A 12470-nucleotide genomic window follows, 5' to 3' on the forward strand; every position below is an offset into this window, starting at 1 on the left:
TCCATGGGCACACACACGTGGAGTCTGTGTGTGTGTAAAAGTGTGGAAACAACGGGAAAATGGGAATTCTGTGCACACGTGTGTGTGTGTGTGCAAATCCGTGCACAAAGTGGACTCTGTGTGCACACACATGTGTGAATCCATGGGCATGTGGATTCTGTGTGCACACACATGTGTGAATCCATAGGCACACACACGTGGATTCTGTGTGTCTAAAAGTGTGTAAACAATGGACAAATGTGAATTTGGTGTGCACACTCGTGTGTAAATCCATGGACACACACATGGATTCTGTGCACACTCGTGTGTAAATCCATGGACACACACATGGATTCTGTGCACACACATGTGTAAATCCATGATACACACACAGGTTCTATGCACACCCGTGTGAGTAAATTCAGGCAGACGTGTGGATTGTGCGTGCACAGGTGTGTGTAAATGCACACGCACACGCAGGGATGTACCCACGCGTGTCCCACGCACACACAGGGTGCCGCACACGCGTGTGTCCCACGCGGAGCCCACACCGGTCCCCAGTCGGTATCCCGCACCCAGGCCCAGTCCCGCATCGCGCCCCCTCCCCGCGGTGAGCCTCCCCTCGCCCCCCGATCCTGCCCCCCCCGGGCCGGTTTGTCCCCCCAACCTCCCAAATTGCCTCCCCGTCCCCCGTGTCCGCCCCGCCTGCAGGACCCCCGGGCCGGCGGGGCGGAAGGAGGGGGAGCAAGCGGGGGGGCAGGCGGGGGGTCCCTGCTCCTCCTCCTCCTCCTCCTCCATCCCTCCTCCTTCCTCCTCCCCTCCCCCGCCGCCCGCTCGGTGCCGGTGCCGGTGCCGGTGGCCGGGCAGCGCCGAGCCCCGCCGAGCGGCATGGCCGGGGGCCGGAGGTGCTGCCGCCCGGCCCTGCCCGCAGCCCTGGGGCTCTGCCTGCCCCTCTGCCTGCTGCTGCCGCTGCCCGCCGCCGCCTGGAGCCCGGCCCTGCTGCCGCCCGCCGCCCGCAGGTACCGGCACCGGGGACACGGGGATGCGGGCACCGGGCACGGGGGGCTGTGGGTAGCGGTGCTGGGGGGCACCAGGCACCGGGAGCTGCGGGTGCTGGGGGCTCCGAGTTTTGGGCATCCAGGAGCATCTGGGACCCGGGAGCTCCGGGCACGGGGGCACCAGGGATGTGCAGATTTGGGCACCTGGGGTGTCAGGCGCTGGGGGATCCGGGGGTCTGTGGGTACCGGGGGTCCAAGGTACCAGGCGGGGGGGCATCGGGTATAGGGGGCATCAGGCACGGGGGTCTGTGGGTACTGGGGGGCTCTGTGTGCCAGGCGTGGGGGGCACCATGGAGCGGGGGGCAATGTCTGCTGGGGGCTCCAGCAGGGGCTGTGTGGGCCATGCTGCTGGGGCTGCTGGGGCAGGGGCAGCTGGGGATACTGGGAGATACTGGAGCTAGCTGGACTTACGGGAGCTGGGAGTTGTCGGGGCCAGCAGGACTTACTGGGGGGTTACTGGGTCTAGCAGTATTTACTGGGGGTGTCAGAGCTGCCAGGGTTAGCAGGGTGCTGGGATGGGCTGGGAGTACTGGGGCTGCCTGGGCATTCTGAGGTTACTGGGGCTGCTGGGGCTGCCTGGGCATACTGGGGCTGTCTGGGCATACTGGGATATGCTGGGGCTGCCTGGTCACATTGAGATAATGGGGCTAGCTGGGGCGACTGAGACTACTGGGACTATTGGGGCTGCTGGGGCTCCTGGAGCTGCTTGGGTATTTGGGGATACTGGGGCTGCCTTGGCATGCTGGGAATGCTGGGCATGGTGGGGCTGTCTGGGCATACTGGGATTTCTGGGGCTGCCTTGGCATGCCGGGACGACTGGGAGTGCTGGGCGTACTGGGACTGCTGGAGTTGGTGAGGAGTGAATGTCCCCAGCCGCAGGGTCCTGCCCGTCCCTTGGAGGTGGCCCGGTCCAGAGGTCTGGGGGGGTATGGGGGGCTGCGGTCCCTGTCCCGCCGCAGCAGTGGGGGGGTGGCGGCGGCGGGGGGGTTGTTTACAGGAAACCCTTGGCTCTGGCCGTGTCTCCGGCACCGGATTGCCGGGACCTCCCGGTTCCGCTCGGCTCGGTGAGGCGACGGGCAGAAGTCGCCTCATTTCCCCTTCCCCTCCCGGCCAAGCCCAGGAAGCCCCCGGTGCCTTGGCACCACCCTGCCGTGTCCCCCCGGGACCCCCGGCCCTTCCCAGCCCATCCCACCCCATCCCTCCCTGGCACAGCGCTGGGATCCCACGTGCCCAAGTCGGGGGCACAAAGCCAAGCTGCTGGTTTTGGGAATGGAGTTGGGATTCGCAGACAAGCCCGGTGTGGGCTTTGCCCCGGGTGGGCACAAGCCCTGGCAGCAGAGCCCGGAGCCCCTCGGTGCCAGCGCGGTGGGCCGGGGTCACACCAGGCCACGCGGGCGCTTACATGCCAAAGCCTGCCAGCTCCTGCCCCGCTCCAGGAAGGGCATTCCCCTCGGGAAACGAGCCGGGACCCATCCCCATCCCATCCCCGGCAGGCACTAGCACCGCTGGAGCTGGCACCGCCCAAGGAAGGGGGACGATGCCACCCGGGACCCCCTTGGCATGGCGGGGTGGCAGCGGGAGCGTGGCGACAGCTCCGGAGGGCTCTGTGCTTCCACAGCGCTGGCACGGCGCCCGCCTGGGACGCTGCCCAGCCGGAAAGCCCTGTGCCACCCCGCTTGTCCCCCCCCCGGCACCTCCCAGACAATTGTCCCCCCGCGGCGCCCGCTTGTCCCTGCTGCCACCGCCTCCCTCCTTGCAGCACTGCAGCGGTCCCGAAAAGCTCATTTTTGACCCAAATTGTGCAGCCTTTGAGTTTGGAGCTGCCGAGGGTACGGCGAGTCCTTCCCGTCGCGGGGACGGGGACACTCGGTGTAGTGGCACTGGTGTCCCCTCCTCTGCAGGGGGAAACTGAGGCTGGGGTGCCCAGGGCGGGGGTGGGCAGAGGCTGGCATGTGGGGCAGAAGAAAGGAGCCTTTGTGGGGTGGGCTGGGGGTGCGGGGGGGCTCCGGGCCCCGCTCCAGGCCAGCCAGCGCCAGCGCCATGCCGGGAATGCAGCAGGAATGTGGGGCCCCAGCTCCCCCCACGTGTCAGAGCGGGGCTCCCCATGGGCACCCCAAAAACCGGTGGTGAGCATCTTCCCAGGGTGGCAGTTTGGGTGGCACTATCCCCACGGTGTCCCCGAGGGAGGGCTGGTGACCTTGGTGGTTTCCCTTCCAGCAACTGGTGCTCCTACACGGTGACACGGACGGTGTCGTGCCACGTCCAGAACGGGACCTTCCTGCAGAGGGTCTACCAGGGCTGCCGCTGGCCCCTGGCCTGCAGCGGGGGCAGGTGAGCGGGGCCACCAGGGTCCCCTGGGAGCAGGGACAGCCTGGATCGCTGGGGATGGGTCTGAGCGCCGCCCCTCTGTGCCGCAGCTACCGCGCCGTGGTCCGGCCCCTCTATAGGGTGACCTACAGGACACTGACGGCGCTGGAGTGGCGCTGCTGCCCCGGACACACCGGAGCCAACTGCGAGGAAGGTGGGAGGCGGCGTGGGTAGGGGTCGTCTGCACAGCCACCGTGGGGTGGTGACACCCAGGGGCTGTGGGACATGGCCATCAGTATCGCTGGTGGGAGTGGGTGAAGAGAAGGACCCGTGAGTGGGTGGAGTGGAGGGATGGATGGATGGATGGATGGAGGATGGATGGATGGATGGATGGATGGATGGATGGATGGATGGAGGAAGGATGGATGGAGGGATGGATGGATGGATGGATGGATGGATGGATGGATGGAAGGATGGATGGATGGAAGGATGGATGGATGGAGGGATGGATGGAGGATGGATGGATGGATGATGGATGGAGGAAGGATGGATGGATGGATGGATGGATGGAAGATGGATGGAGGATGGATGGATGGATGGATGGATGGATGGATGGCTGGATGGATGGATGGCTGGATGGATGGATGGATGGAGGAAGGATGGATGGAGGGATGGATGGATGGATGGATGATGGCTGGATGGATGAGTGGATCAGTGGCTGGATGGGTCCTCCTGGGTGGGTGAGGGAGTGTCCCTGTGTGTGGATGGATGGATGGATGGAGAGCCATGCCGGTGGGTGGGGCAGTGGATGGCCAGTCAGGTGGGCGACAGGAAGTGCCCAGGGTGGGGAACTGAAACAGCTGAGGATGCAGTATTTGTGGATGGACAGACGGACATTCCTCGGTGTGGAGGTGCCCACGAGGGGGGTGTGGCCCCCACCCGTGACTGCCGGGTCCGGGTGGGCAGGGGATGAATGGGTGCGAGGCTGTGCCATGCGTGGGGACGGGCGCTGCCACCTCCTGACAGGGGGGGCTTTGTCCCCATTGTCACCACATCCTCCTCCTCCTCCTCCTCCCTCCTCTCCCCCAGGACCCCACTCCAGGTCTCTCAGCTCCGGGAGGGAGACAGGGGTGGGGACACCCTGGGGTGACACCGAGGGCCTGCAGGACAGCGGGTGACACGGGGGGGTATGGAGGCAGCGGGGTGGCAGCAGCGCTGGGGGAGGCGGGGGTTTCTTCCTCCTCCTCTTTCTCCTCCTCCTCCCTCGCTGCGTGCTTGGCCGCCTGCCCCACATCTGGCCCCACTTAGGGCTGTCCCCTGCAGCACGGCGGTGGCCGTGCCGGGCTGGGGTGGCAGCGTGGGGGGGCTCGGGGGGGCCACCTCTGCTCCAGACACCCCTTTCCCGCCGTGCTGGGTGGCCCCAAGCCGCTGTCCCCAATGTCCCTGAGAGCTGGGACCCCACCATGGGGTGTGCATGGGGACAGTGTCTCCAGGATTGTGCCCCCCCTCTAAAGCCACCCCCAGACTGGGGATGGGGGCCATGGGGGTGTTTGTGGGGTGGGGTTAAGGACTGGGGGGAAATTGGGGTGGCTGGGGCTGGGTTTGGGGGTGAGATGGGGGGTGTCTGGCCATGGGGAGACTTGTGGGGTCTGCTTTAGGACTGCGGGTGGGTTTGGAGGGCTGTGGGGTGAGCTGTGGTCATGGAGGGGTTTGGGGGGTCTGGTTCAAGAATAGGGGTGGGTTTGGGGGGGTCCTGGCTCAGCATTATGGGTGGGACTGGGGGTCACCCAGAGCAAGGATGGGGCCCTGCACCCCACACTATTTTGGGGTGAGGCACAACAGGGAGGTCCCCCCAGGAATCACTGCCCCACAGGGGGTCCCCCCCGTGCTGACCCCCCTTCCCTCGGCAGATGCTCCCACCTTCCTCACCCTGAGGGACACTGGGCGCCCCAGCACAGCCCCCCGCCGGCCCCCCCTGCACCCCACGGCTTTCTCAGGTGGGTGCCTCCCCAAACCCGCTGGGGTGGGCACAGAGGGGTGCTGTGCCCCCCACCCCACCGCCCGTGCCCCCAATGTCCCCCACAGCGTGCCTGAACTGCAGCCGTGTCGGGGAGCTGACAGCCCGGCTCGCCACCCTCGAGGAGCAGGCAAGTCCCAGTTTGGGGTCTGGATGCCTCCCTGCACCCCCCACGGGGCACAGGAGCCCTGGTGGGGTCACCTTGTGCCCCGTTGCTGTCACCCACCCCTGCTGTGTCTTTGCCAGGTGGCCCGGCTGGCAGTGGCCGAGCCCCCCACCCCAGCAGCAGCCAAAGGCAGCACCGCGGCCAGGGGACCCGAGGCCGGGCAGCTCTGGGGGTCACCAGCCGCCCGCGGGAGCCCTGGAGATGACGGTAAGGCAGGGTGACAGTGACAGAGCCACCTGGCAGCACCCACAGGGCTGGGAATGCACCTGGGTGTTGGCAATATTTGGGGGGTGCAGGACCCCTCACTTGGGAACGCGACGCTGTCCCACCCCAGCTGTCCCCAGCGGAGACACTGAGCCACCCGCGGGGACAGGCCAGCTCTGGGGAGGGGGTGGCTGATGGTGGGGACGGGGCGTGGGTGGGGCACCCCGAGGGGCTGTCCCCAGGGTCACCCCGCCTCAAAGTGCTGCTCTGCCACAGGGACACCCGGCTGGAGAGGACCCCCCGGCCCCAAGGGCGATGCGGGAGGTCGGGGACCCTCGGGAATTCCTGGAGTGAAGGGCCCAGTGGGGCCACCAGGTAAGGGGGGACTGTGTGGGGGACCTCAGCCTGGTGCCTGGCCCAGCCGAGCCCCCCGTTCCTGCTGGGCAGGTTCTGGGGGGCCATGCAGCAGTTTGGGGGCTCAGAAGGGCTCCAGCATTGCACAGCTTTGGGCACCCCCAACCTTCACCCCCCAACCTTCACCCCCCAACCTTCACCCCTCTCTTCCTCCCTGCAGGTCCCCCAGGCCCCCCAGGACCACCCGGCCGGGATGGAGCCAGGGGGCTCCCTGGAGAGAAGGGCTCACCCGGGCCCCCCGGCCCCCCGGGCCCCCCTGCCCCTGTGGGGCCAGCAATTCCCCGCTTGGCCGAGCCCAGTAAGGGGGGCTGGGGTGGGGGATCCCCTCCCGGGGTGACCTCAAGAATGGGGCTGGGTTGGGGGCTGGACTGGGGCAGAGCTGCGGTGGGGGGTGTGAGCATCACCCGGGCTGAGGGTGATGTGGGGTTGTCATTGGGGTCCCAGGGATGAACTGTGGGACTCTGGGCAGTACTGGGGACCTCTTGTCATGATTGGGGTTCAGGGATGAAGTGTGGGGCACTGGGCACAGCCAGAGACCCCTGACACCACCAGGATTCCAGGGATGAGGTGGGGGGCACTGGGAAGAGCTGGGCACCCCCTGCCATCATTGGGGTGACAGGGACAAGATATGGGGGAGAGCAGAGGAGGGGAATGGGGTCCCAAATGTCCCTGGGAGCCACAGGGGGCCTGGCCCTAAAACCCCACTCCATTCTCCCCCCAGGGGACCCTCTCCTCTCCAACACCTTCACCGAAGCCACCAGGAGCATCGTGGGTCCTATGGGACCCCCCGGACCCGTGGGGCCAATGGGTGAGAGTGTCCCCCCTTCCTTTGTCACCCCACAATACTTCGGGGCTGCCCCGGCACGGGGCTGAGCTGTGTCCCCTCTCTTCGCAGGTCCCCCTGGCCCCCCAGGTCCCATCGGTCCCCCCGGCCCCCCAGGACCTGACGTAAGTGCTGGGGTGGGGGGCACAGGGTGGGCTGAACCCCGGTGTCCCCCCGAGGCTGATGTCCCCCACCTTGTCCTCACACAGGGAAGAGCTGGAGCGCCCGGAGCTGCCGGGCCCCCGGGGGAGAAGGGGGACAGGGTGAGTGCCCCCAGCCCCACACAGTGACACCAGCTGGGGGGTCTGGCTGTGTCCCCTGGCTTCTGACAGGCTGTGTCAACACCATAGGGTCCCCAGGGCCACCCGGACAACCAGCGGTGTCCCCTGTGGTGGTCGTGCCAGGATGGGGTGGCTGCATGAGGAAGGGCAGGAGGGTCACTTCTGCTTCAGACCCCCTTTCCTGCCACGCTGGGTGGCCCCAAGCCACTGTCCCCACAGCTCCCACCATGGGGCATGCATGGGGACAGTGTCCCCAGGATTGTGTCCCCCGCTCCAAAGCCACCTCCAGAATGGGGCTGGGGGCCATGGTGGTGTTTGGGGGGACGGGGTTCAGGAGGGGGGGGGTATTTGGGGTGGCTGGGTTTGGGTTTGGGGGTGATATGGGGGATCTGGTGTGTGGCCATGGGGAGATTTGGGGGTTCTGGTTCAAGACCATGGGTGGGTTTGGGGGTTGTGGGTTGGTGGGTCTGGTGTGGGATAATGGGGGGGTTTGGTGTGGGGTGTCAGCCGGGGGGTCTGCCAGCATTCCCATGGTGGGGGTCTGGCTGTACCCCCGGGTGCTGACAGGCTCTGTCCCCCGCAGGGTCCCCAGGGCCACCCGGGCAGCCGCGGGCAGGACGGGGCACAGGTACGTGGGTGGGTCGGGTCCCCCCCGGCCGCAGCCCCCCGTGCCCCCTGCTGCCAGGCCCTCTCCTCTCTGTGTTTCAGGGCGAGCCGGGCCCCCGGGGCGAGCCGGGCGACAGGGGCACTTGGGTGAGTGGCACTGGGGACACCGGGGATGGGACAGGGACACTGTACTGACACGGTTTGGCTTGGGGAGTGATGGGCACGAGGGGACCTCCAGCCCCCTCCCTGCTGTTCCTGGGACCCCAGTGATGTCCTGAGGGTCCTCACTTGTTCCCACTGCCCCACAGCTTGTCCCTGAGTCCCCAGTGGTGGCACAGGGGGCCTCAGTTGTGCCCAGTGCCCCACACCTCCTCCCTGTCACCCCAGTGTTGGCAAGGGGGTCTGCTGCAGTTCCCAGGACCCCACATCTCATCCTGGGACCCCAATGATGGCAGAGGGTCCCCAGTAATGTCCAGCACCCCACACCACATCCCTGTCACCCCAGTGACGTCCTGGGTGTCCCCATCTCTGTCCAGTGCCACGTCTCATTCCCAGCACCCCAACAGTGGCACCGGGGGTCCCTGGCTGTGCCAATGTCACCTGAGCAGGATGACAGGGCACGGTGCCAGCGCCCCTGGGACCCCCTCAACACAGGGCTCAGACCCCCCTAGGGGTACCCCCACCCCTTCCCTGGTGTCATGGTGAGGCAGGGGTGCCAGGAGGGTGGGGGGTCCCCGTGTCCCCTCCCTGCTCCCCCCAGTGGGGGTGGTCTGGGGCCATTTGGGGTGCAGCTCCCCTCACCCCGTCCCTCTCTTCCCCAGGGGGAGGGTTTGCACCAGCTCCGCGAGGCGCTGAAGATTTTAGCAGAGAGGGTTTTAATCTTGGAAACAATGATTGGGCTCTACGGTGAGTAGGGGGATGGGGACCCCCGGGGTGACCCCCACCGCCGCCAGCAGGTCACCAGGTCCCCGTGACGTCATGGCGGCCCTTGGCTCGCTGATGTCATGGAGCTGCAGGGAGGGGACCCTCAGCAGCCCCTCCTCTTTGCGACGGGGGGATGGGGACAGCAGGGTGACCCCACTCCAGGGGTGACCTCATCCCCGCCAGGAGGTCACCAGGCCCCCACGACATCACGGTGGCCCTTGGCCATCATGATATCAGCCACTCATGATGTCATCACCCACATGGTGACATCATGGCCAGCACTGGGGACCACTAACAGGAAGAGCCACCAGGACACCCCCCACCCTCACCCCCAACTGGGCACTCCAGAGCCCCCCAGAACACTGCCCACCTCGGGCAGTGAGGGTCTTGGTGTTGGGGACAAGCCAGTGGTCCCCTGGGCAGGTTGGGGACATGTCCCCTCATGTTTTGGGAGGCTCAGGGTGCTGGGGGTGGCAGAGGGAGCACTCTCAGCTGGGGACATCAGTGTCCCCCTGGACAGGTTGTAGATGTGTCCCCCCATGTGTCGGGGGCTCCGCATGCTGGGGTGGGGGGCAGACGGAGCACCCCCAGGCTGGGGACATCAGTGTCCCCATTGGGGCACTGTCAGGGACATTGAGCCAGCAGCGTCTGCTGCGGGGCCACCGCAAGGGACCGCCATGTCCCCATGGACCTGCAGGGATGGGGGAGCCCCTGGCACCCCTTGGAGACCAGGAGGACACCTCCTGGGAGACCTGGCACCCCCTCCTTGTGTCCCGGCACCCTGTCCTGCTGGACTGCACCCCCACCGTGCCCCCCTGCCATGCTGTGCCCCCCCGCCATGCTGTGTCCCCATCCCGTGTCCCCATCCCGTGTCCCCATGCCGTGTCCCCATCCTGTGTCCCCATCCCGTGCCCACCGGGGGGCCAACGCGCTCTGCTCTGCTGTGCTCTGCTCTCTCCCTCTCCCCCAGGCCAGTAGCTTCCAAACCCTCCTGCGGCAGCAGGCCCGGCTGGAGGTCCTGGCTAGAAGGGTCACCTTGCTGGAAGCCATCATCTGGCCAGGTAACCACCCCCTGCCCCGGCCTGTCCCGCATGAGCCTGGAGCGCCGCGGCACCCCCGGGAGCGGGCGTGGAGCACGGGGGGCTGGAGCCACCGGGAGAGGGGCACTGGAGAGCTCCAGGGCCACGGGAGAGCTTGGAGACCTGCTTGGAGTGAGAGGCAACCATGGAGATCTGCTTTGAGAGAGGCAACCATGGAGAATCTTGGATTGAGAGTGGCAGCCATGGAGATCCACTTGGATTGAGAGAGGGAACCAAGGAGGTCCTCTCAGATTGAGAGTGGCAACCATGGATTTCCTCTCGGATTGAGGGATGAAACCATGGAGATCCTCTTGGACTGAGAGTGTAAACCATGGAGATCCTCTTGGATTGAGAGAGTGAACCATGGAGATCCTATTGTATTGAGAGAGGAAACCATGAGAGTGAGCCATGGAGATTCACTTGGATTGAGAGAGGCAGCCATGGAGGCTCTTGGATTGAGGGAGGGAACAATGGAGATCCTCTTGGATTGAGGGAGACCACCATGGATTTCCTCTCAGATTCAGAGAGACAACCATGGAGATCCACTTGGATTGAGGGAGATGACCATGAAGAATCTTGGATTGAGAGAGGCAATCATGGAGATCCTCGTGGGCCAATGGAAACTGTGGAGCTGCCCAAGGTTCAAGGGAGACCATGGAGCCTCTCTCAATCCAAGGGAGCCTTCCAGGGCCTAGGGAGACCATGGATCCCCTCTTGGGCTGAGAAACACCCATGCAGGTCCTCTTGAGCAAGGGAAACCAAGGGAACTCCCTGAAGGCTCAAGAAACACCATGGAGCCTTTCCCGAAACATGGGAGCCCATGGAGAGAGACCCTCTGGGACTGAAGCAGCTCCCGGAGCTCCCGTTGTCCCCAGAGATCCCCCATGCCAACCCCTGTGCCACGGTGCCCAGCTGGGGACAGCAGGTGCCCCCCACCCTCTCCCCCCTCCCGCTCCCCATTCCAGCTGCGCTTTCCCTCAGGGTTCCAACCGGGGGTGCCAGGCGGGGTGCCAGCTGGGGGTCCTCGGGTGGGTGTCCCCAATCCCCGGGGACATCTGGAGCCACAGGGGGGCAACGACCCCATTTCTGGGGGGCAGGACAACCCCACCCGCAGCCCCCAGCGCTGATTTGGGGATTTTTGGAGGGGCAGGTGACATGCCACACCCTGACATCCCTTTCCTTTCTTCCCGCAGAGCCAGAGCCCGGCTCGGGCAGCGACCCCCCCGGCACCGTGACCCCCGGGGTGCCCCGTGGCAAGCGTGGCAGTGGCCAGCCCCCCTACCGCATCGTCACCCCGCCCCGCCGGGCCCCCCCAGGACCGTGACAGAGCCAGGGGTGTCACCCAGGTCACCCCCACTGCCGTGCCACCCTGGGGGACAGGATGGGTCACCCCCTGTCCCCCCTCTTGGTGCTACTGGTGGCACAGCACCAGCCTCCCCTCCATGACGCTTTGTCCCCATCGCTGCTGCTTGAGCCCCCAGGGAGGGCAAGGGGTGTCCCCAACCCCGTTACTGTCAACCCCCCCAAAGGTGCAGCTCCGGGGAACGGATTCTGTCTCATCCCAAGGGCTCCCGGGCACCCCAGGCCGGGGAAAGGAATTGGGGGCTGGCGGTGGGGACCCCCCGGGTGGGGACCCCGCTGCGCCACGCGCTTTGCTGCTTTGGGACCCGCGAGATCATTAAATGTCCCCAAATCCGTGTCCTGTGGTGTTACTGGATGGCACGGGCACTGTGGGGGTGGGCAGCTGGGGAGGGTCACTCTGCCCACAGGGGGTGGCTTGGGGACAGCGGGGGGGGTCCCGGGGGTGGCCCTGAGGGTGACAGAAGGGTGGGAGAGGTCACAGGAGGATGGGATGGGATGGGATGGGATGGGATGGGATGGGATGGGATGGGATGGGATGGGATGGGATGCACGGACACCCAGGGGACACATGGCCGTGCCATGTCACCCATGGAACACCCACCCACGATGTGACACCCACTCATCCAATGTCACCCTTGGGACACCCACCCGTGTCACACCACCCATGGGACACCCGCCTGTGCCATCACGCCCCGGAACACTCCCCTGCTCCACGCAGGACACGCTGTACCTGCACCCCTACCCTGTCCTCATGGGACACGGCGCCAGCAGCGTGGCGGGATGACGTCACACAGCGATGTCACACGTGACTTCACTCCGCCACGCTCACCACGTGGGCAGCATGTACTGCCAGGCACAGCGGGATCCCAGCCGGCACCCGCGGTGCCACTTGTTGGCGTGTGACCTGTGGCGCCTGGTGACGTGGCTCGCAGCCCATGGCGTCACCCGCTAGCAGGGGACACCTGGTGACGTCACGGCACCACGCCGCCGGCCATGACGTCACGGCGCCGCTCCGCCTCGCGGCCCGAGCGCTTCTTGCGCGACGCTCCCTAACGGCCGCGGGCCGTACCATCCCGCCGCCCGCTGGGGGGGCAGCGCCCAGCGAGGCGGCACAGCCAGGCTCCGGCGCGGCGGGCGCTGCCCGCGGGGCCGTGCCGGTTCCCCGCGGGCGGTCAAACCGGCGGGCGAGCGGCGGAGCGGGCTCGGATGAGCCTCCGGGGCGCGCTTTCCCGGCCGTCCCCCCCCGGCCG

The 12470-nt window shown here is 66.5% G+C and overlaps 1 protein-coding gene across 4 annotated transcripts; it reads left to right on the plus strand.

The window, feature by feature from the left end:
* The first annotated feature begins 798 nt into the window (after positions 1-798).
* EMID1 (EMI domain containing 1) lies at positions 799-11321 on the plus strand. 4 transcript variants are annotated; one of them, XR_014855374.1, is made up of 16 exons: positions 800-998; positions 3255-3368; positions 3455-3558; positions 5255-5341; positions 5430-5491; positions 5608-5734; positions 6008-6106; positions 6306-6443; positions 6867-6953; positions 7041-7093; positions 7178-7231; positions 7833-7877; positions 7958-8002; positions 8677-8761; positions 9750-9840; positions 11052-11101. XR_014855374.1 is itself a non-coding variant. In XM_085076215.1 (15 exons), exons 1-15 carry the CDS (start codon positions 868-870, stop codon positions 11180-11182), a joined length of 1362 nt encoding a protein of 453 aa, XP_084932341.1. In that variant the 5' UTR covers positions 799-867; the 3' UTR covers positions 11183-11321. The 4 variants fall into 4 exon arrangements, 3 of the variants coding, with proteins under 3 accessions (XP_084932341.1, XP_084932338.1, XP_084932340.1); XM_085076215.1 differs by lacking the exon at positions 9750-9840 and having other exon boundaries at positions 799-998; positions 11052-11321; XM_085076214.1 differs by lacking the exons at positions 800-998; positions 9750-9840 and adding an exon at positions 3043-3163 and having other exon boundaries at positions 11052-11321.
* The last annotated feature ends 1149 nt before the right edge of the window (positions 11322-12470 follow it).

This window comes from Lichenostomus cassidix, chromosome 15 (assembly GCF_008360975.1).
Source record: "Lichenostomus cassidix isolate B80296 chromosome 15, HeHo_3.0, whole genome shotgun sequence".
NCBI lineage: Eukaryota > Metazoa > Chordata > Aves > Passeriformes > Meliphagidae > Lichenostomus > Lichenostomus cassidix.

What these genes read in the sequence shown, in the direction of transcription:
- EMID1 (XM_085076215.1), top strand. Translation starts at nt 868, where the DNA reads ATGGCCGGGGGCCGGAGGTGCTGCCGCCCGGCCCTGCCCGCAGCCCTG. An exon ending in GGGCCCAGTGGGGCCACCAG is followed by an intron (nt 6,107 to 6,305) that starts GTAAGGGGGGAC and finishes TCCTCCCTGCAG; the next exon opens with GTCCCCCAGGCCCCCCAGGA. An exon ending in AACAATGATTGGGCTCTACG is followed by an intron (nt 8,762 to 11,051) that starts GTGAGTAGGGGG and finishes TTCTTCCCGCAG; the next exon opens with AGCCAGAGCCCGGCTCGGGC.